The sequence below is a fragment of the Meles meles genome, chromosome 2 (assembly GCF_922984935.1).
Source record: "Meles meles chromosome 2, mMelMel3.1 paternal haplotype, whole genome shotgun sequence".
Taxonomy (NCBI): domain Eukaryota; kingdom Metazoa; phylum Chordata; class Mammalia; order Carnivora; family Mustelidae; genus Meles; species Meles meles.
In genome coordinates this window covers 29,506,250-29,531,002 of record NC_060067.1, presented here as the reverse complement: position 1 = coordinate 29,531,002, position 24,753 = coordinate 29,506,250, and the positions used below count along the sequence as shown (strand labels likewise).

General features: G+C 39.1%; 1 protein-coding gene across 1 annotated transcript in view; it reads left to right on the top strand.

The window, feature by feature from the left end:
- The first annotated feature begins 1,589 nt into the window (after window positions 1–1,589).
- Window positions 1,590–24,753, top strand: part of GABRB1 (gamma-aminobutyric acid type A receptor subunit beta1) — a 399,851-nt gene continuing 376,687 nt past the window's right edge. The window contains exons 1-3 of the mRNA XM_045997484.1: window positions 1,590–1,787; window positions 1,972–2,063; window positions 2,490–2,557. Coding sequence (XP_045853440.1) covers window positions 1,708–1,787; window positions 1,972–2,063; window positions 2,490–2,557 — 240 coding nt within the window. The 5' untranslated portion in view covers window positions 1,590–1,707. The remainder of the gene's footprint in view (window positions 1,788–1,971; window positions 2,064–2,489; window positions 2,558–24,753) is intronic.

Genomic DNA, 24,753 nt, shown 5'->3' with positions numbered 1-24,753 from the left:
TATAATTTGAGAATAATAGTAATATCTGCCACATTTGGATTATTATGAAGGCTTAAATAAGATTATCTATATAATGTGTATGATGACCAGCAAATAGTCAGCAAGTGATAAATCCTAATTATTCCAATTATGATTATTTTACCAGAACATGTGTCTGAACTGACATCTGACCCTGACTATCCCTACTTAAAACTCAGTGATTTCTAGAAGCCTAAATTGGCATAGTAAAGGAGGTAACTTTCCTTATGGTCTGGCTTCAGCTTCTCTTTGCACCTTCATCACCACTATCCCTTCCTTTCCTCTTTTATATTCCGATCAGTTATTTCTGGTTTCAGCTATCCAAGTAGACCATAGCCTTTCAAGTGTCCAAGATTTGGCACTGCCTGTTCCCTCCTTCTGTAATACTTTTCTGTCCCTGCTCTGACAAAAAGCTTTCTCCTTGTCTGGACACCATTATCTACCCCTCTTCTTCTTCTTCCCTCTCTTTTATGAATTAGCAAGCCTCTCATCAGTATATAAACTATCGAGACATAATGAATTTCCTTATATTTGTGTCATCTTCCTGACAGGGAGCCTGTGAATTTCTCTAGGTCAGTAACCCTCTTTAAGTCGTCTCTAAGTTCCAGAATGCCTAGAACATAGTAAATATTTAATACATACCATCAAATGAAACAAATTCCTAGCCCAGGGCCTCCCGCCTACCATGTGCTCAATGACATTTACTGAATTAGTATTGACTAACTTTAATATAATTCAAACACCTCTTGCACCCACGGAACCCCAATCTATTTGCGAACAGAGATTAGACCCTCTGGGTCCTTCGCGGTTGTGTTCGGGGCTGCTAGTGCTAGTTAACACACCGGCAATTTTAAGGAAGACGTTTTCCTTACCAAAACCTAGAAAAAAGTGGGACTTGCCGCAGATGGCACTAGAAAAAGGATTGCCTGCCCAGAGATGCTACCTCATCGCTTGTTTCCCTTAAATCTCAAGCCTGGAGAGACAGGAGAGGGGGAGGGAAGAAAAGTGGGGGAGCGAGTGAAAAAGTTGGCTCCTTTCTCCTCCTTCCCCTCCCACAGAGAAGGATTACACCAAGGCAGATGTCCTAGGATGCTTCCTAAGGGGACCTGATTCTTGGAGTCCTCAAATACTTGCTGAGTTACCTCTGCCCCTCCCTTCTCTGGCTCTCCTCCATTCACTCCCGCCACCCCCGCCTTGCTCCCGTCAGGAATACAGGCACACCCCGGAGCTCGGAGAACGGCCCCGCCGCCGCACTCTCAGTTCTGGGACCACCGTGACTGCCAACGAAGGATGCCAATCACAGGCAGCCTTAGCCAGATCCCCGGGAGTTGAGTAAAAAAAAAAAAAAAAAAAAAAAATCAGGTTGAGGACAGAAAGGAAACGAACATAGCAATCTCTAAAGCTCGAAGAAATCTCAGTATGCAACTGCATACAGGATCCCGAGCAAGGAAAGAGCAGAATATCTCCGGCTACTCAGAGGACGTGGAACACCACAAACAGGAACTTTAAAGGGATTGAAATCTGTTGCCTGTTCCACTAGGAATATTGTTTGCAAGGCACAAGGTGTCTTTTGGTAGTGAGCACCCTCTGCGCATGCGCAGGTCCTTTCGGGAATTACTGCCCTGCCGCCGACTAAGTTGCATTCCTTGAATCTTCGCAGGAAAGACAATTCTTTAATCAGAGTTAGTAATGTGGACAGTACAAAATCGAGAGAGTTTGGGGCTTCTCTCTTTCCCTGTGATGATTGCCATGGTGTGTTGTGCACACAGGTGAGCTGCCGTTGTTGAACGTCTCTCTCTCTCTCTTTTTTTTTTTTTTTTGGTGTTATTTTTCTTTTTACATGCCTGCTGGATCCTGTAGCTTGTTATTTGGGGGTAAGGTGTGCTTGTCTATATTTATGTCTGCTCGCAGTTTGTGTTCATTTTGAATTCGTTCCCTACTTCTTCCCTTCAGCGCCAATGAGCCCAGCAACATGTCATACGTGAAAGAGACAGTGGACAGATTGCTCAAAGGATATGACATTCGCTTGCGGCCGGACTTTGGAGGTAATGCTTCATCTTTTTTCAACCTGTAACCCATACATATCTAGTTCTCCTTTCCTGTCAAAGATAAATGTCAAAAAAAAAAAAGCATGTCATTTCCGCAAGTGTGCGCTGCGCCCTACGCTCTGGACACACACACACACACACACACACACACACACACACACACACACCCCGGACCGTCCTCGCAGGTGGATGAAACCCCAGGCAGAGCCGACCTTCCCCCCCGCCCGACACACCCTCTGCATAGTCACTGCATCACGCGTGTGCCCACACCTGTTTTCCCAGGCTGTCCCCAGCAAGCGGGGTGGAGGATGGAGGGGATGGAGGGAGCCCATTCAAAATGTAGTAAGCGCAGGGAAGCCCCCTGGCTCTCCCCATCCTGTCTCCGCTCTGAGTATGTCCATAATGTGTCCCACCTCCCCGCAGGGCCCCCTGTGGACGTAGGGATGCGGATCGATGTCGCCAGCATAGACATGGTCTCCGAAGTCAACATGGTGAGTGGCCTCCCGACGGGCCCGCGGCCGGGCTTACGCAGATGTGAAATGGACGGGTCCCCTCGCCCTCTGCGTTTCATTGGCGGTCACTTCGCCCTGGCCCGGGAGTTCCACTCCGCGTGCTCCCCACACTGACACACACCCTCTGTTCCCCCCGGTTTGTATTTTCAACACACACACGCACACACACACACTCACACACACACACACACGCTACTGCAGTGTTCCAGAGGAAACGTGCTCGGCACTGTTTGGGGAAGGACGTAGACAGAGGCGCTGGAGGATCGGGTGGGGCGGAGTCTGACGGTACTTTAGCTGGGTTCCCTTTGGTGTTCGGATGAGGAGGGCACCATCTGCCGGCGGCCGGGCGGCCTGCATCGGGGTCCCCGGACTGTGGTCCGTAGTCGCCTAACCTGAGTGGTCGCTGAACCGGAGACCCAGCACAGGTCCCGCCGCCAGGCGCCCAAGCACGCAGACACGTTTCAGAGTGCGCCCTCCTTCTACCCCGGCTCGAACACACCTTGTGGCAGGAGCAACAGGCTGAGACAACAGTCCATGCTGACTAATGCGAAAGGGTTCAAGTCAGCTTCTGGGGAGGCTTGTACTGTTCCCGCGTGGGGACTGATTTGTCTTCTAGCATCTTGCAAATTTACGTTGAAATAGAATGGGTCGGAGTTATTGCTTTGATTTACCCTAGAAAGCTAAGCTTGCCAGAAAAGCCTGATGATTAAAGGGACGGCGAGGGGGTAGGGTGTGGTAGTAACATAAAGCAGTCCCTTCTAAAGGTTAACATTCTTTTATTTCCCCTTTTCCTTCTCCCTTTCTGAAGCTTTTGCACAGTAGATTGAAATCATAGCTATCATCTTCTCTGTTGGCTGTTTCCAACCACTGTGGGGTAGCAGTTTTCTAGTTGTTAGAGTTTCTAACTGTTTCTTCTTGTAAGGCAGGGGGAAAAGCCTGTTGCTTTTCTAGAACCAACCTCCCAGGGAACAGCTAGATCTACGGGAGCAAAATGCCATTTTTATTCCATTTGCTTAAAAAAAAAATACTGTGGCAGCAGAGATTTAGACAGCCTGAATAATTTAAGACTAAAACCCTCCGGGATTTTGTCACTCTATAGCTGTAAAGTCTACTGAATTGTCTTTTCGTTTCATTACTAGTGTGCTGTTTTAACATGTTAAGGTTTAAGAATTCTTTCTTTAGGTTATGTCAAGGCAAAAATAAATATGTTTATAGTTTATTGAATACAATTAGAAGAAAAAGTATATTAAATTTCTATATTTTATAGTTGTAACTTTCCCTGCTTTAAGTACCTTATTTAACGTCACTGATGGTTGTATTGGAAAAAGAAAAATAATTTTTAAAAATGAATGCATAGTGAATATTTTCTGACTCGAGAAAGATTTTTTAACAAACTGACTTATTTATAGTATTCTGTTCATATATATCTCACTACCACAAAGCAACTTGAAACACACTACTTACAAACACTGGAGAATATAATAACATGTGCACATTTACAAATCATACCTACTCCATGCCATTGCAACTGGATAAATTAGATAATGAATTAAAAAGTCGTCTGTATCATGTAGTTAAATGATGATAATATTTTCCTTTTCAGTCACTTATTTTGGCACCTTGTAAGTGCACACATAGATAATTTATAAAATGGGAGAAGATTCAGACAGCTCAAAAGACAAGCAGTGCTTTTGCCAGTGGTTCATTTTCTGTATAGGTTAGTATGCTTTGCAGAATTTTAAAAAATGTATAATTCTGTTGACTGCATTTACAGACAACTTTTGAGTTACAATGAGAAATTGAATTGAATAGGGAAGTTGCTATTGACCAAAATAACCACCACCACAACAAAAAATCTCTGTATAACCTGTTGTTCAACTGAATTCATACACAGCCCAGACAAAAAGGATTGTATTTAATTGCAGTACCACTAGAAAGGGCTCCCAGTGATGGAACAGCACAGCCTATTTACTTACAGCACCATACATCTATGTGCTTGATTTTTAAAAAGTATTCCCCCAACAGATAAGCCTTTGAAAAATATATTGTACTAAAATACCAATTGCCTTTCCACAGTGGTATTAGAAACATTATGGGAAAATAGAAACCACTAAACAGTGGTTTAATAAATAATAATAAATAATAAACCTTGATTTACTTACTGTTCCTTGTTTTAATAAGAGTTACCAATAGGATCCAAGGTCTGTTTTATCTTTCTCATCTATGACAAAGCATTGAGATAAAGAGATTGGAAATAAATCCAAGAAAAATAGAAACAAAAAGGAATTTCAAGATCAGGGGCTATCAACACAATCTCAATAGTTAGCCCTAGTTAAGAACATTACAAAATCCTTTGAATTTTAGGTAATATTAGTAGGGCTGAAATATTAATGGGAAATAAGATTCATTGATTTTTATGTTAAGCATGTTTTAGTACCCTGATAGGCAGTAACTTTTGAGGTTCTTTAAAAGGAAATTTTTACCAAAATTGACAAAAAGGAAGAATGGACAACGAATATAATAAAAATATAGTTCTAAAGAAAATCCTGACTAAAATCCATTACTAAAACACTGTTCATTTTCATATTTTCATTCATTACCATTATTATCCACCCATTCCATGGCTGGGAAAAATGACATGATAATTGTACATTACGTTAATGGGTTTGAGAGCTAGGCTCTGTTATTTTTTGTTCTTTTCTTATGCTACCCTACGTGCAATATAATTCCACATTGGTTTATTGCATTATCTGTTTTAAAGACTAACCTAACATCAAGTATTTTCTGATTCATGTTCTTCAGAATATAGAATATTTTTCCCAAACTAAGAAAATAAAAGAGAGCTTTTATAGTCAAGAACCTATACAGTCAGCAATTGTTGGTTCTGAGCAGTAAATTCTAAGCAGTATTCCTCTGATGAATAATTCTGATGCGGAGAAAAATTATACTTAAGAACAAGACTTTTCAAGAATTCGTATTATTGATTAAATTAAGAAGGATTTTTTCCTCTGGCATTATGGGATATACTATGCAGTTGAGGGTGATTATATATTGTTATTTTTCTGAACAGTTATCTTAAAAATGCTACTATGATTTCCATTTATTGTTATATTAAACCCTTCAAACCTTCCCTAAGTTCCTGCCAAGCCACATACCTACTGTCTCTCTCTCTCTAGACTAAAGCTGAACAGAAGGCAGTTGGGGCAAAAAGAAGACAGTAGCCCCCATAAATTGCCTTCAAGTAACCACTAACATTTGTCATAGTAACATCTGTTACTATAAACCCAGTAAAACACAGGTATTACTAAGCAGGTCTTCTTTTTGAGCAGAAGATTGGGGAAGCATGGTATTAACTACATGCAAACAAGCGGTTGAATACTTGCATTTCAGATTCCAATAACTAGCTGTGTCTTCTTATTAAGGAGGCGCCTTCTGATGATCAAGTTAGAGTTCCAAGCATAAAACTCTCTATCCCTGACCTAAAGACCAATGAATGGTCCAAGTGGTCACTCCCAGAAGACTTTGTATCTATTGAGTCCTAATCCAAGTAGCCACTGTCAGTAATGGATAACTGCCATGCACTCATTGTTTCCTTTCTTCCTTCATGCATGGGTGGAAGCAATAGTGAACAGTCTTCTACGCATTGCAATTAACAATGAAAAAAGTAAAAACAACAACAACAACAAAAACCCACAAAAGCCTAAAATGAGCTAATTGTGTAAATCATACCTAAAAGAAAAACAAATATAATTTACCGAATATCCACTGTTATTCTATTGTTATTTTAATATTTGATTCCAGAGGATTCTGGTACATACTGTAGTTATGTCTAATTACTTGATTTTGGTGACACAGAGCAGCAACCACTTTCAGAATCCACCCTACCCATTTCTTTAAGTCAGTGTTTCTCAGTCTGCAATGTGTCCTTGAATCACTCTGAGATCTTCAAATGTTAAAATGCAAATTCTGAATCAGAAGTAGGGATGGGGTTCACATTCTGCATCTCCTGAGTGATGCTCGTTGCTGATGGGTGGACGGCACTCTGAGCAGCAAGGATGTAATACATTATTCTAAGATCATGCATTATTAAGAAATGAACTTTTTTCTCTTGAATTTCTCTAAGAATGTTATTATTTCAAGGCTCCAAATTAAATTTGAAATTAATTTCTAGATAAACAAGTAGCTGTGCTCAAAGAGGACATCGGTTTAGTAACTGATGATAAGCAACAGGACAAAGGAGAGAGGCAGGATGAGGAGGCTTGAGTTCACTCATAAGCAGTCCTCCTCACTGTGTCAATACTTATGAGTCAGCCAACCTGAAACGATGGCTATGAAAATATTTCCAGGCACAGTAACTCGGACAATACTATCCTGCTGCTTTACAGAACACCAATGACTTTTCTTCTTTAGAAAAGAGAACACTGCAAACTGTTTTTCCCCCCCACTGAGGAGCTTGCAATGGCTTTGTAAAATAGCCTAAACATACTCTTATATGTTTAGATGTCAGGAAATTCTCTGAGGTTATGATAAAATTCCTTTGCAAATAGAGCAAATAGGTCAGTATCATTTAAAGGCAAGAACGGACATTTGCAGTTAAAAAATACATAAGTACATTTTTCCTTATGTGAGTAATCAACGAGGTCTCACTTCTAAGTGCTGGGTTACAATATTGTACCGTCTTGAGAAGCTGAGAGAGGAAAAATTTCCTTTTGCCATTCTGTCTGGAGACAACAACAAAAAAATCTCTTTGTACCCTAAGCCACAACAAAGCAAGCCTATCCAGAGTTTTTCAAGTTTGAATTCAAATTTGAAAGCCCATGATCATGGGATTACAAGGCCAGACTGGATATTGAAGTGTATCATACAATGAAAATAAATAGTAACATTTATTGAACAAATCTTATGTATGAGGTATATTGATCAAGTCCTTTATATTACTAGCTCATTTATTCCTAGATTTAAGAAAACCAGATTATTATCCTGTATTATAGATGGAGAAATTTAGGTTAGATTAAATAGCATGCTCAGAAGTTACAGAGCTCATGAACGGCACAGCCAGAATTTGAAGCCAGACAACCTGACTTGAGGGTCTGACCCTATCTGCCAGGCAAGTGAAAACACATTCCCAGTATTTAGCTTTGGGACCTTGAGTGAGTCATTTGACTTCTGGACCTCAAGTTTCTCCTCTGTAAAATGAAGGTAAATGGCACTATTGGCTAAACCTCTTTTCAGTTCAAATATTCTATGAGATAAACTCAGATCTTTAAAGATTTTGGACTCTGCCAAAATCAAGATTCTTCCACAACATCTTACCCTCCTGCTGGTGTCCATCTTCATTCTGTTTTAGTCTCCTGTTAGATATGTCAGTCAGCAAGCATTTGTTAAATTCCTACTGAGTGCAAACTATGGTGGTCTCCTGGGAACACTGTAGCAATGATTGTGTGTGATCCCGGCCTCTTGAATCACCATTTTAATGGGTCATGGTATTACCATCCATTTTTTAAAAACACATTCCCAAACAGCAATAAGATACATTGGATCAACAGCCTTCAAAATGAAACTTGACTCCTCCCTCATTTGTATTGCACTGAACATTGGAACCAATATCGAATTGGAAGTACTTCTCTCTGATTCTGTCCACTGTATTCAAACTAGGAACATTTCTCCACAACTGTCAAACTAATAAAATTTTCAACATTTAATGTGAGACAGTAGGAAACCATTACTTTCCAGGATCTGGATATCCCAAAGGATTTACCCAACCCATTTAAAATCTTTCCATCAGGTGGTCTGGGAGAACCTTAAAGCTAAAGTGTTCATTTCAGCTGGACATTACTTGGTATCAGTTCTGTGAGTGTTTGATGTTTTTGTTTTGGCAGACCCCCAAAGTCTTGACAGCACCCTCAAGACACACTTGAATGAAATCTTGTGATTGTCAAGGAAGGTAAAACATTTCAAAAGAAAAACAATGGTAGTAAGTGTTTCCAACTGACTTGAGTTATAATAATGCCAATGACATTACCATACTTGAGGATCCTTGAGGATAATAGGAAGATAAATGGATATATTTATAGTTGATTAAGTGTTAGTATGGAGTTTCTCCGTGAACTTTTCCAGAGTACTGAATTTTATTTTTTTTAATAACACTAGGATCAGGTTTCTGCATTTTAGAATATTGTTTTCAGCAGATTGTACATTTCATGAAATCCCTTGACTATCCATTGAAGAAAGTTAATAGTCTGTGGCATATAACAACCTATTACCTAGCACTTAACAGAAACGTTCGAGAAAGGGTTTATAATTAATTCCTGTCACTGGTTATAACTTAGAGAAAAGGCTGACCACAAGAATGAAAGATGTGTGGGTTTTCTTTTAGGAGCCCAGTTACCCCATTTTAGAATCTTTATTAGTGCTCATTGCTTTTCTGCTAACAGTTGTTCTTTCTGTTACCCCTCTATTAAGTACTTAACATATTCCCCCTCTTTCAATCCTAGGAAAACTTGTCATCATATTGTATATTTAAGATTAAAGGACATTTCCCAAGAACATTCATTCAATTACTCTGCTGGTCTCTGTCTTGTAGAGTTTACAGTCTTAAAAAATAAAAAGTACTTAAAATCTTATTTGCCAGAATGAAGATTTTTTTCCCCTTTGGAAGATTTGGAAACATTTATATTTATCCTGTTTTGGGGGTGTTTTGGTTCAACACATACTCACAGAACAATTCTAATTTTTAATCATGTTTTGAAATGGGCACTAGGGAAGGAAATATAAACTATGCTACATATCTTCAGATATTTTACAGTATACAAGTATACTGTATACAAGACAATGTACATATATAAGTATACAGTATACAAGACAATGTACATATAAATCTACTTTTAAATGATGTGCTAGGTGCTATGACATGTGTATCCAGGATTCTATGGGAACATGGAGGAGTGGTTTCTAAGGCACGGTGAAGTGTTAATCCTTCAGATGAATCTTAAGGAGGAATAGTAGTTAGTACCATGTATAGGATACAAAGGAAAAGAAGATCCAAGCAAAAAGAAGGGCGTAAGCATTGGCAAGTGTGCCTGAAAATAGCGTGGAGTGTTCCAGGAACCACAGGTAATTCACTCTTGTGAAAACTTAAAGGACATGGGGCAGAGTGTCAAGACATAAAGACAAAACTGAAAGCAAGGCATAGGGTAATGTTACTGAATGTTCTCACTTGTATAAAAAGAAGGCTGTCTATAAACACATATATGTATGTATATATATTTGGATATGCACTGACCATTTCTGGAAGAATACAGGATAAATGAATGGTTGTCTCTTGGAAGTGGAACTAGAACTAGGAGTATGACTGGAAGGGATACCTACTGTACTTCACATGTCCTTTTCAGTTGCTTGATTTATCGAAAATCTTATACATGTTTTATACTTTTGGTTTAAAAGACAGACAGAGAGAGAGAGGAAAAAATGATACTGGAATATGTATGCTTAGGAAATGAATACTAATCTTGAAATACAGAAAACCTGCTAAAGGTTTTAACAAGTGCTATATTTTGCATTTCAAATAGATCATTCTGGAAGTTATGGGAAAGATGAAGCAGAGAAGGCTGAAATTGGGGGCAGTATTCCTATTTCAGAAGCCAAGAAGGTGTTTCAATGTCCAGATGAGAGGCAATAAACACCTAAAGTAGAAAAAGCATGGACTTGGGAATGGAAAGTAAAAAAAGAAGAAAAGATAATCAAACAGAGGCAAATCAGAGGGATTTTGTAACTGATTAGATGATGGACATTGGAGAGGAAATGATCCTAGGATGCCCTACAAGAGTGCATATTGAATGATAGCTTCATGTGACACCATCTGCCCCAGGGATGGAACACAGGAAAAGAAGCCCCAAACATCTTGCTCATCACTGAAGTGGATATGTTTTCAGAATTAAAAAAAAAAATAAATGCCAGAGCATGATATTATAAGGTACTTGTGGGGACATTGGGGGAGAATACTGGGGATTGGAACTGTCTTGAAAAAGACTAGTTCTTTGGTGAGTCTTCTAATTCTGTTCATATATAAAGCAAGTTCTGTAGGGAGAAATCCTGGGACACATAAATGTGGTGGCTGAAATGAGCTGGGTAGAGATGCAGAGAAAGGGTGCAGGCCAAAGACAGAATAGAATGCAGTCAACTTTAACCTCTAGAAATATTGTTCTTTCTCTAGAAAAACCTGAACCCTGATAGGGTGTAGAACATACTTTTCAAATTTCCCCAGGGAAGCGATCTTTGTACTGTTTTAGTTGCCTTTATAAAACCAAATAAGTGGGGGAAAAAGATGTGTGGAGAACTCACTTACACAGCATCTGCTCTCTTCTCTACCACGTCCCTAAAATGATTCAGAGTCCTTCTGGAACACTGTGTTTTCATGTGAAGTCATGTGAAAGCACTGTGAGTTCTTGCAAAAAGTGTATTTGGTGATGACATGAGACGGGGTATAACAGAGCACAAGTGAGGCCAACAGCATGCACTGGGAAATGAAGCTTAGCTGCCAGGAAATTAAAAAGTCACTCCCAGGAGCTTTGCTGAAGAACTGAAACATTTGAATGGCTCGGTGGGGATGATTTTAAAAAAGAACTCAACAGAGCTCTGTCCCTCACAAATGTTCTCTTGGAAAGAGGATAACTATTTAAGCAAAATTATATTCATAGATCGGATTATTTAGTGTAGAGAAAGAAAGCAGAGACACAGCTAGAGAAATAGACTCAAGTAGAAGAAGGTTCTTAGGTAGCTAACAGCAATCCGCTATTCCATCCCTCCCTCTACTGAAAAAGATTATGGGCGAAGGTGCTTCAGATAGAACAGGAAAGTTAGAGGCTAGATGCCTTGCTCTTGTTGCTGAATGGATTAATCAGGGAAGTTGCTGGAAATGAATCCTGCTTGAATGAGAGAGTTATTTGGGATTCTTCCTGAAAGCGGGGGAATAGATTTGTTGAAAGCTCAGGTTCCCTGCCTACTCTAATCCTCTGTGAGTCATGGGGAGATTTTTTTTTCTTTTTCTTTTCTTCTGATCTATTATTTTCAAGGGAACGATATACAATTCTCTAGTCAAGAGGAACAGCTTTGTAGTTTCCATAGAGACATTTCAATGACATTTAGTTGAAATCCTACCTGTGCCTAGAATATTTCTCATGTCCGAGGCCACCATTTCTCCCTCCCACCATTTACAATCCCTCTTCCACCCAAATGCATATAGATCCCCTTTAAAACCCACAGGAAATCATCTTTCTCCTATGGAGCCTTTTCTGTAGCCACAATAGAGAAAACTATGCTGAAGAAAGAGTATATAGGACATGTAAACAAATCAAGGCTCCAAAAAGGCAAAAGACCTACTATAACATAATGATCATCTTTTAGTCCATATAAGGTTTTTATTGACCTTGTCTTTTCTAATTTTACTATGTAAGCTCCAGGAGGATTATATTCTTTATGCTCTCTATGAGCTCCTAGTATATTATAGGAACTTAATAACATTATTAAGATTATAATTTTTCTGCTCATAAAGAAGTGTTAGTAATAATGGTATTTAAATTTATTAATTCAGAAATGAGTAGTTTCTCTGTCAGTTCTACCTTATGCCTTCATCTGTAATTTTCTTTTATGTTGATCATGAATCAGGAGCTGTTTCTATAGAAACGAGTTTATCGCATGGCACAGCCAGTTTCATGGACACAAAATTACTTTATGACAAATATAAACGCATAAACATGTATGCACCCCCATAACTTTTCATTGGCTTTAAAAAATTATAACTGATTTTCATTTTTCAAAATGTCATTTTCGTGCTGGCACCTGGACTATCAATATTTCTGGAAACACTTAAGAAATTGTTAAAGAACAACTTGATTGATGACTATAAAGGGAATGGCATTTAAAAAGAAGGAAAAGGGTTTCCTCAACCAACGTGGTGAGATCTTAAATGAGATAAATTAAGTTTCAAAAGATAACGAAAGAACTTTATTAGATTTGAAAATATAGTGTCTAATCCAAGAAATATATATATGCATATATATATGTTTAATATATGTGTTTATAATCTACCCAGCTACCTATCCAGTCATTATTGCTATAATTGTGTCCTTGCTACTACATAAATGTCAATTTTTGTCTGAAACTTCTAGATCCACGTGGTAATTTGTCATAACCAGTAAATGTGTTAAATCAACTACCATATTAAATCATGGTAAAAGATTCTTTCCAATGACATCACCACCTCTCTGCCTACCCCTCAAACACACACACACACGAGCACACACACACACACACACACACGTTTCCGCACATCCCAAAGAAACATAAGAGAACACAGTCCCATTTAAAACAGACTGCTGAGCTGAGACAGAGAAGATTCACTAGAAAGCTTAATTGAAACATAATTGAATATATTCAATTTGTAAATTCAGTATAACTGAAAACTTTTGGCTTAATGTGATGAGGACTGATTTTTAGAAGTTTTGAAGTTAGACATTGGAGGAGGAAGGCAGGTTGAAAGATTTGGAGAGTAGAAAGTACTGACAAAACTGAAAACTCTTATTCAGCCCTTGGTGGGTTATCAGTGCATCTCTCCTACCCCTATGCTAACACTAGGTTGGGAGGTGCCCCTATGAACTGTGTTGTCATCAAATTGGAAGGGGAATCTATAACCAGGGTCTCTGCAATTGTGGAAGGATAGACATCACAGATGACACTTTCCCTACTGTGTTCAAAATCACTGTCATAGAACATAAGTATCTTGATGAACAGTTTTTCCACATTTTAAAGGATTCATACCTTTGGGTCTGCAATATAGACAGAGACAGCTGAACCTAAACTCAGACAAAGCAACTGCTATTATTCTTTTCCAATAGTGTTCGATCTCACTAAGCAGAGGTTTATTTTTGAGTCAAAATATGGGATTCTGTTGGTATGTCGGTAGGGAGCACCAGCTTAAAATGTTCTCATTAGATCCAGAAACCCTCAGTTTTAACTCTACTGAATTGCAAATAAGCCCAAGAGAAGCAACAATAATACTAGTTTTTACTTCCTGTACATACACTGGAGTGTGAAAGAATGGTTGAGTGAGAAATCAAGTTTGCTTAAGAGACAAAGATTAGAAAAGGATACAAAGAGAGAGGAAGCGGGAGTTATGTCATACTTTTCTCCACAATCAGCAGTTTCCTGACTTTGGGAGCTGATATGAAACAGCTAGAAACAGTGACTGAGGTGTGCTGAGACAGCATTTGTGTTGTCCACACTGATCCTCTGCGCTCAGAATGCATGTTGCGTGATCTGACAGCAATGCTCAATATTTTGTAATCCGAGATGTGAAATCAACAAACGCACCTCCAATCTCTGGGGGAGTATCATCCACACTGGTGGGCAAAGTGATGATAACATCTTACAATTTTCATCACAAGAGAATATCTTGTAGTTTTAATAACTTTGTAGACAATGAATCTTATAGTTAAAATCAGTGCCTAGTGGGCAGCATACTGGCAACTTTTTAAGTCCAGACACTCCCCATCTGGCGTATATAATTTTGGTTTTATCCTGAAGTACATTCTCCTTGAATGTGCTTCTGTCAAGTTATATTTGAATAATTTTAAATCACTTTAAAATGTCAGGATGATGTTGTATCCTAATTTATACTCTCAAGCATAAATCTTATGACTTAAGCCCTTTGATGCTCAGTTCCATGTAAAATGGAAATAATAATTCCTGCTCTACCTATTTCAGAGAGCTGTGAAAATCAAGAGATACATCATATACAAATGCATGCTCTGTGTATGTGATGTATAAATTGTAAATTACTATCTAAACATTAAGTGCTGGTATTTTTATTATTTTACCATTATCTCAAAAGCTTGTCATGAATTTCTCCCTCTTTAACGCCAGCACATCGGAGTAACATGAATTCACATCATGCATGATCAAATGAAATAATATTTTTGTTTAATATTGGGATTTTCTTTATGCAGTTGAAATGTATAGTATTTCTGATTGTGAAACTTAGGAGATCTGGAAGAAAGACATGGAAAAAAATTTTTTTCAGTTTCTCTTTGCTCTTAAGACTTCTCAAACTTAAAGTTTCAATCAGTGTATGGTCTTCTCATCCCTCTCTAAATTTCATATTTTATGTTACTCCCTGGTATCTGTAAGAAATAGATCCATGCAAGATTAGAGTTCTGGAGTTGAGTTCTTTAGATATAGTCCCTCCACCTACCGAATCTGTTACCTTGGCATTATCTCTACAGTAATCATATAGTTTATTGTCTAAACATGCACTTTTGAGAATAAAAGGGAAGGCTATTACTATTACTTGGGACAGGAAGTGTAAACAACATTCCCCTGGGAAAGCCAAGATTTGTGATCATTCTATGATACTCAAAGTCTGAATTTTTTCATCTTTAAAATGGGGATAAATGATATCTTCCTCTTAGGCCATTAAAGGCAAACTGAGATAATGTGTTACTTGGCCTGGGAAAAATATTAGTTATTTTTAAACTGATGCTTTTTCTTTATTGGGCATTTAATGTGTACCACATGCTTTATGTGTCAACACCAACAATAGAATTAGGTAGAATGGATGAGATAACCTAATAAGAGTTTTACACTAACGTTTGAGATAATCAAATAAAAACATCATATATCAGCTCACTTTTGCTTACCAAGAGCTTCTTAAGAATTGTCAAAGGTTATTAAAAATTATAGGATTTACTCAATTCCTTCAAGGAACAGCCAAGAATTTCACTGAAAAGATAAGTTGAGAAATGGTAACTGTCTTCATGAGGTCATAAATGACCACAAGTAGCACTGAAAAAAAGGGTCCTGAGGATGAGATCACTCAGGACATCACAGAGAAGATGCAACCATGCTGAGAGGTTCAAGATGATATAATCTAGGTAGGAAGGTAATGAATATTCTAGGCAGGGAAAACAGAACTAAGAAAATGTAGAAATAAGATTACCAAGAGTGCTCAGAAAGAGAGAAATTCATTAACATCATTTAAATTTTAAGGCTTGGAATATCATTCTTGCATTTTAATAATGAAAATTAATACATATTGAACACATCTACAAAACAGTTACCATTCTAAATACTTTGCAATTATTAACCCACTAAATACATAACGCAGCCATATGAAATATTTATCATCATTATTTATATCTTATGGTAAGGAAACTGAGACATAGAAAAATTAAGTAACTTGCCCAAGGTTATACAACTAGTAAGCAACAGAGCTGTGATTTGCACCCAGGTCTGTGATTTGCATGGCAGATCTAAAGATTTGCCTTCAGGGTGGTTAGGTCATTAATCAGCTAAATCATAAAGCATCATTATTTCTAATAGCATTTAAACATAGGTTTCAAAGTTAGAAAACATGATTAATAGTTAGCAAAATGTGTCCTACAGTGAAATGCATTAGCAATTGCCATTACTTAGCTCAGAGTTACATCGTGTAAAGATTAAGGAGTAGCTTGATTAACATCTTTAGGTTATGAAAATGTTTAATCCATTCACTGATTTAAATCACATTGGACTGTTTCATGCAAGGTGTCACTTAAAGTGCTGTGTAAGGTACTTACTGGAAATAGAAAGAGAAAATGGATTTGATGCTGCCTCTGAAAGAACTCAACTTGAAAAAAGAAGCAAAGTTTAGATTGGACATAAGGAAGAACATCTTGACTGTAATGAGTGAGAAGATGTTGGAAGGAGTTATGAAGAGTATCTGGGAAGTGTCCATCCTTAGAAAGCCTCAGAACAAGAAAAGATAATTATATCTGTCCCAGTTGGCGTATATGGCTTTTCTGTCTAAAGGCAAGAGGGTGACACAAGAAAGAGCATTTCTCTAAGACCCTTTCTGATTTTACTTGATACCTATATATATACATTGTGAGATCTTCAAAAAATCCCCACATTTTGATTATCATTATAGTATATATAATTAAGAGGATTGCAACCACACACTCAGAGGCAGTGACAGGGCACTTGGTTTGAATGGCATTAATTTGGTGGCTCTTTCTGGAACAACTAACTTATTGACCTTAGTGCACACTACTCAGACTTATATCTCAGAAGCTGCCATGTCACTAACCTTCAAGATAGTTAATGAAGAAAACATGCAGGAGATATTAAATCCTCAAATGCCAAGGGTTTCCTGTAATGAGAACTTCTTAAAGATAGTGCCTAATAAGTGCCTTCTGCACAGGGCAGGCTTAATAAAATTATGTTGAATTAAATTGAAACATAATGCATTCAATTCAAATCTGTGTATACATTACATCAGTATTTAGCCCAGGAAAAAAAAGGGCAACCCTTATGTTAAGAATACAAAGTTACTAAAATATGATGAATACATACCACATATTGGGTATCAGAATAAGTATTTTAAATCAGTTTTTACAAGAGCCACCTAAAATGGGAATATTTAATAGCCCTCTTTCACAGCTAAAGAACTGGGAATAGGAAGGCTCACAGACATTTGCGATGGAGTTGTATTTAAAGCTTAGGCCTGTTTGACTTCTCAGCCATACCTCTAACCCTCTCTTTTGGGTTCTGGGACCCAAATCCAGAACCCAAAAGAGGGCTATATTGGAGCAGGGGGTGATTCCCCCCCCAACACACACACACACACACACACAACAAACAATTTTCTAGGAACTAGGTGGATGTCCTGCAGTTTGACTCAATCCCAACACTATCTACCCAGAGATATCATCAGGTTCTCCAGGTTAAGAATTCAATCCTACAAGACTGTCCCCCACACCACGTCAGATTGCTGTCGCAAACCCAGGTCGTTCTCTCTACTTCTGACTGACTTGCATTAAATCAAAAGTTCCCATGATCTTCTTGGGCTTGATTATTTTTTGTTGGGAGAATGCAGAGAAACATTTGACTTAGTAGATGACCAGTTTATTGTAAAAGGATATAACCCAGGAACAGCCAGATGAAAGATATGCAAAAGACAAGGTAAGAGGAGAAGGTGCCAGGTTTCCCTGTCCCCTCCCGGAATGCCATTGTCCCAGGACCTCCAATGTGTTCATCCGCGCGGAAGCTCTCCAAACTCCATCCAAGGAGCTCTGTGGCAGAAAATAGGGTAGGGCTGGGGAAAAGACCAAATACGCATTTCTTATTCTAAATCACAATATCACACCCCCCTTCTCACTTTATCCAGCCATCAATTCTTTTCATTTTAGAGTTTAGTCTGAATTGTGTTATTAAAGTCAGAACTTTTATTTCTCTACATGAAGAGTCAGGCAGAATCCCACTCAAAAGGATCAAGTTTTCCGATTTCAGGGAGGAACTGGTATTCCTGCTCCAGTTCTATGGGATTACAGATCTTTCTTGACTTAATGATCGAGTTACATCCCAATAGACCCATTTTAAGATGAAAATATCTTTAGTCGAAAATGTATGCAATATCCCTAACCCGTTGGACATCATAGCTTAGCGTAGTGTCCAGGCACGTCTCAGAACTCTCACATTAGTTTACAGTTGAGCAAAATCATCTAACGCAAAGCCTATTTTATAAGACAAAGTTGAGTATCTCACGTAACTTATTGAATATAGTGCTGACAGGGCGAAACAGTACGGCTGTCTGTCTTCAGGGTGGTACTCAGCGTTGGAGCTGTTCACACTCGCTCCTCATCTGGCTGACTAGGAGTCAGGGCGGCGGGGGCTGAGCATCGCGAGAGCAGCCTCCCTAGAGTAGCCTCGCGAGAGTATACAGAGCCCCTCACGAGCCCGAGAGAACATCCACATTCGAGATTCCAAGTGTAGTTCCCACTAGGGTACCTGTTGCGTTTGCAGCTTCCTAAAGTCAAAAGGCGTTAAGTAGAACCATCATACGTAGGAGAATGTCTGTATTTCCTTGGACAGAGCCTTACCTCTTAATCTTGTGCTGGAGACTTAAAAAATGACTCTCATCGAAGGAGAGCATTGTTTGGTGGGAGCCCAAGTTCTTGTTTCTCCCTCCCTTGACGTGCTTTGCCATGGTCCATAAAACAGGCAACACAGCGCTTTTCCTGTCAGGTTTGCTTACAAGGGTGATTTATTTGTTTGGGTCCAAGATGAAGACCCAGAAAATCTAAAATCTGTTATTTTTCAATTCACAAGATTTCCTGCCAGTGGAAAGAAAGAATTGCTCTCCACTCCAGAATTCTCTAATGGGGGCAGGCGTCAACAACAGAAGGGGGGAAGCATGCCAACGGTTTCTTGGTGGGGAGAGTAGGGAAGCTAATTAGACGACCCATTTCTGGGTAGAGAAGACAGAAAAGGCTCAGGTATATTTAGCTCTTCTTAGTTTTCCCACTGACACTGAGAGAGAAATCAAACAGGAATATGTAAAGGTCAGATCATTTCATCACTGTCCTTTCAGAAATGGGAAATTACATTATGAAATGCAGATGGCATCTTGAGGTTAAAATAGCAAGTTATTATTACCACACAGCTTACAGGGGATATTTTTCATTTTTCCGCCTCATGGAGGAATATACATTCAAAATACATTTATTTAAAAAATCAAATACATATATTAAAAAATGTGAAAACCTCTGTTTCTTTTGGCTTACTCCAAATGATGGTAATGGAAATATAACAATCACTTAGCTCACTCTACAGAAATAAAAATCAAAAGGATTTACTGCAGAACAGTGTATTTATAAAGTAGAGGACAGTCATGGAACACAGTTTAGGGGAAAACAACTTGCTTGAAATAAACTGTTGTTTCTGTATTTCAAAAATGCAGAGTTAGGCTATTCAAGAGACCACTAAATTCTGCTGAAGCCATTACAGGCTTTCATGTTTACTGTTTTTTGGTACTAAATAAGGCATAGTACTGCTACTCACGAACATAGATCTTGCTGTATTTGTTCATTCCTCACAGCTGAAGAATAATATGTGCTCTTATGTCTCAGTGGGGAATTTAGCAAGGACATGCTTAACTAGGCATGTGTTTTCACTGCAGACTGTAGTCTCCCACCTAGGTTCAGGCACACACAGATCAGGTCGAGTCAGAAACTTCATTACCTTTGCTTCAAGGATATTGCTCAGTTCCTCGGGTCCAAGAGTGGGTGCAGCACAAAGTAGGTTTTGAAAAAAGTTCTAATTTTAAGCATAATAATGCATTGGGGGTGTTATTGAAGTATGAAAATATGTAACTTCAGAATAACTTTCGTAATTGACCTCATCAGACCAGTATGTTATTTTCTATTTTTAAAATTCCTTTAACTTGTGATTTTATTGGATAGTTACTAGAAAAGAAACACCCGTGTGTGTGTGTGTGTGTGTGTGTATTTAAAAGATGGCAGATGGGGCACCTGGGTGGCTCAGTGGGTTAAGCCTCCACCTTCAGCTCAGGTCATGATCTCAGGGTCCTGGGATCAAGCCTTGCATCGGGCTCTCTGCTCAGCGGGGACCTGCTTCCATGCCCCCCTCTGCCTGCCTCTCTGCCTACTTTGATCTCTGTCAAATAAATAAAATCTTAAAAAAAAAAGATGGCAGCTAGAAGTTCTAAAGAAAGCTTTTATTTTTGGTATTTTGGGGAAATTTCAGATACAAAGGGAAAGTAAAGGCCAGGGCAAAAGGTTCGGGGAAGCAAAGAATTATTTCAGTAGAGTTTATAGATACCTGCCTGTCATTTTTGTTGAAGAGCTGCTTTGCGAATGGCTTGCTATAAGCAGACATTCAGCACTGGGAGAAGGACTGTTTTCCCTCAACTTGCCTCCTTGCCTTGAGAAGCAAATTAACAACAAATGTTCAGTTTCATCTCCTGACTCCTCACATTTTCCCCTCCTTACTCTATGTGAATGGAAAGAAAAACTTCAATCATAAACTCAATTTCAGTATCATTGATCATTCCTCTCTTTTCTTCCATCTTTCCTTCCCTTCCGTGATCTTTTCCCCTGTGTTTCCTTAATTTAGTAATTAATGGAGACTCCTCTGACCACCATCTATTCTGGAAAAGCAGCATGGTGAAAAACGTATGGGTTGTTATTAGGCCCACCCTGGGTTCTGGCTCTGTCTTTGTGAGTGCTCTGTTAATTTCCTTGTTCTGTGTGTTGGGGCAAGGAAAAAAATGCCATTCAGACTCACTGAGTCTGTGTCTTCTTTCCCAGGCAGGAAGGCACAGTAGGAGGATGCATCTTTAGGTTGCTCCTTCTGCTTGCTCAGAAAAGCAGGAAGAAAGGAAGAGAATCCTAGGATTTCAAAAGATCTGCCAGTTATTCTGTGGTGTTAAAGGGCAAGCCCCAGAATAACTGGCCCTTTGTATTAGGGAGATGTTAGTGAGCTTTCGGGAATACAAACTATGTCTAGAGGTAAGAGGGGGAAGAGAGCCAAAATTCTCTAAGTTATAATACAAGAGGAATTGAGGGCAGAATAGGAAATGGAGGACCGGGATGAAAAGGAAGACTGGAGACAAAACGAGCTGCAAAACTATACAAGATGTTAAAATTCTCAACAACTAATTCCCAGTGCCAGAGTGGCTAAAGGACTTTAAAACAGGGATTTTGTTATTTGATGTTATGTTATTTTTCATTGCTGTGATATAAACCACCATTGCTTCTCTAGTTTTTTTTTGTGTTTTTTTTTTTTAAGTCTGTGATTTTACAAATGCTTTGTTGGCATGGTTTTGAGGAGCTGAGTTCCATTATCTGGGTCAGCTTGGAATACAGGGAAGAGAACAGCTGTGTACTTAAGAGCAGAATGATAATAAGAATTCAGAAGAAACAGGAAATCAGAGTCAGAGAGGTGACTGTGACGTGTCTGAACATGCACAAAATCCCAGGGAAAACATTGGAGTTTTAATAGTACATGATGAAGGGTTGGGGTTAATTGATTTCATTCTCAAAGGATGCTGGCTGACATCTGGTTATCTAAAAAATGTTATTAAAGGGCACCTGGGTGGCTCAGTGGGTTAAAGCCTCTGCCTTCAGCTCAGGTCATGATCCCAGGGTCCTGGGATCGAGCCTTAGCCTTGCATCGGGCTCTCTGCTCAGCAGGAAGCCTGCTTCCTCCCCTCTCTCTCTGCCTGCCTCTCTGCCTACTTGTGATCTCTGTCTGTCAAATAAATAAATAATATCTTTAAAAAAAATGTTATTAAGCCATATAGGAAGCAGAAAACCTGGTGCCTAGTAGGTGCTGAATAAATTTGGGTCTCCCTATTTTCACAGAAATAAAAATGGAGGCCACGGAGCCACTTTATGAAGGGTTATGGGAGGACTTGAATTGAGTACACAGAAAGACAACAGCATGGTAATAAGTCATGATCATTGTTTTCTTCCCTGGTGTCCTACCGGACCTCCCATGGAGGCTGCAGACTCATGGGTGCATACTGATGTGCATTTTCAGACATGGGCCGAAAGTATGGGGAGAGCATTTTCTTTAGTTCCCTGTAACACATGCACAATTACTTGAAAGCACGTCGACCAAGAGTTTAAACATGTTTTGCGCACAGACTCAGAAGCATGAAGCTACCATAGCCCGTCTGCACCAGAGACGGTGAAGCCCAAGAATTCTGAACCAGCATTTTAAACCCATCAGAGCTGCGTGCCCTATTCCTAGCCTCTTGTTGACTCTGTTGATCTTTCTGTTTATACCCCAGGCTTCCTAACTTCCTGTTCGTTTCTCTCATTTTTCTCTCTAACTTTATCTTAATTATGATTCTTCCTGTCAATGTATCTATTCCTTTGTTGATTAGCTTCCAAAGCATTCAGTGGGCTTAAATATCAGGCGATTTAAGCAATCTAACATGGCAGCTGCCCTGTGCCATCTTTTTCCTGAGTGTTGAAGCCCCTAGCTGGGCATACCCTATTTGGCAAGCTTGAGGTAAAAACAACTGTGTAGTCTGTAAGAAGATAGGCATGTTGACAGGAAAATTCATAATGTTAGTGTTAAGGTAGATGCAAGAAGGTAAATGAGAGAACCAGACAGAACACTTCCATATGTGAACTGAACTGAGATGCCGAGAGAAGAGAGAGAGGAGAGAGAGAGAGAAAGAGAGCACGCTGGCTGAGGCCAGGGTGACCTTAGTGGGTACAGTTAACTGATGGAAATCAGAGAAGAAATTCAAATATGAGAAAAGAGAGAGGAGTAGGAAGGGACCTATCGCAGGTTGGGCTTTTCTGTTTATCAGGATGTATTGGAGAATGCCCTCAAGAACAACAGCTGTGGGGGCAGGAGAGCAGTAACACTGGGCAAGAAGGAGGGGAAATTTTAGACTTTGATAGTACATGACGAAATGAAATTGAATCAAGATAGAGTTGCTACAAATGGGGAATCACTAACACCAATGGGGAATCTGGCACTAGAATGACACTTCAGAATCATCGGAAATTGAGGCATGTGCACCTCTGACATCACCAGCTATATGCCATGGGCCGTCCCTGAAAGGAGATGTGAGTGACTGTGATGGAACCATTCTCCATCCCTGGAGAGAGACTCAGCTGAGAGACATCAGCCATCACTCCAAGCAGCTGGAGGAATGAGTGTTTCAATCCTGAAAGTGCTGTGAGATATGGGCTGGACAGCACAGGACCTCCCTCACACTGCTAGAGTCAGAACACAGCTAAAAATGCTGACTTGCTTGTGGAGCATAAAGAATAACACAGGACATTGAGAGATGGAGAGGAGAAGGGAGCTGGGAGAAATTGGAGGGGGAGACAACCCATGAGAGACTGTGGACTCTGAGAAACAAACTGAGGGTTTTGGAGGGGCAGGGGGTGGAGGGTTGGGTGAGCCTGGTGGTAGGTATTAAGGAGGGCATGTATTAATGGAGCACTGGGTGTGGTGCATAAACAATGAATGCTGGAACACTGAAAAGAAATAAAATAAAATAAAATGGAAAAAAAATGCTGACTTAGAGTGAATTTCCCTGAGAAGCTTTATTGAATTTAGTTTTGCAGCATCCACATGCATTGTTTACATGCATCAGTCTTGCCTCTTACTAAACTCTAAACTCATTGAGTACCAGTATCTCAACATCATATGTTTTACTATCTTGATAATTCCTCTAACAGATTAATTGGCCAAATCCAACAATGAACAGAAAAACCAACCCATTGCCTGTGATACCAACATAATAAAAACTCTTTTCTCCACATTTTGAGAAGATATAAGTGGTCTCTCATTTACCACTCATTTACCAAGTTTTTTCCTTCCTATCATGCATGCATATAAATGGCTCCTGACTGAACTGGTTACAATGCTCTGTAGCAGTTACTGGCAGCTCTGTGTCTGGAAAACTCATAACAAAAGGAAAGGGAACCAGGAGAATGTGAAAGTGAGGTGTGAAAGTGAGAATCTATGTACTTGAGTGGAAAGAACACTTGGCCAGGATCTGAAGACCAGCTTCTGTTTCTTGCTGACCTGTTACTTGTCACATGATCTATAGAAAATCTACTGAACTCTCTGAGACTCTCTTCTTTTCTCCTGTAGTGGTTAGGCACCATGTTGTCTGGTTTACCTTCATGAGTAACAGTGGGTGTTGGGCTGAAGGACTGTGATGGATAAACAGATAATGATTGCCTAATATGTTTGAAGTCTAAAAAGCACTTCAAGAGTAGTTTTATTATTATTTTTATAAGTTTATGGATGCGGTTTCTAAAATTTTTAATTTCACAGGTTATACTACATATAGTAATAAAAAGGTAATTTGGACTTTCTCTTTAAATCAGTAAACATAATAGAAGAAATTAACTTCATTCATAATGGTAGGACCTGAGTTGTTACATTAGCTTTTAGGGTCCTTATTTTTGAAGTGAGCAGTGAGGTAAGTAAGAAGATTTCTTTGTGTGTGTGTGTGTGTGTGTGTGTGTGTGTTTGTATTCTAAACTTCATAAACATGCATATTCAACCCCAACATTCTCATCCATGAGGGGAAATGAGACATTGGTACTTCTTGTGTGTGTTTAACAAAGTTATTTCTTTGAGGAAAGAAAGGGACTATAGATGCATATGTAGCATAGAATCTGGAAGAGACATGGTTTGGAAGAATTTCAAAATACTCAGGGAGGAACGGTTAACCTCAAATAATTTCAGACTGCCAAACTTAATTATGGGTTGGAATTAAATGTTCTCATTAATGCAGTTATCCATTGAGTTGAGATTGAAGGAGCTCAGTAGTGGGCTTTTTAATTACCTGTTTTGGGGTA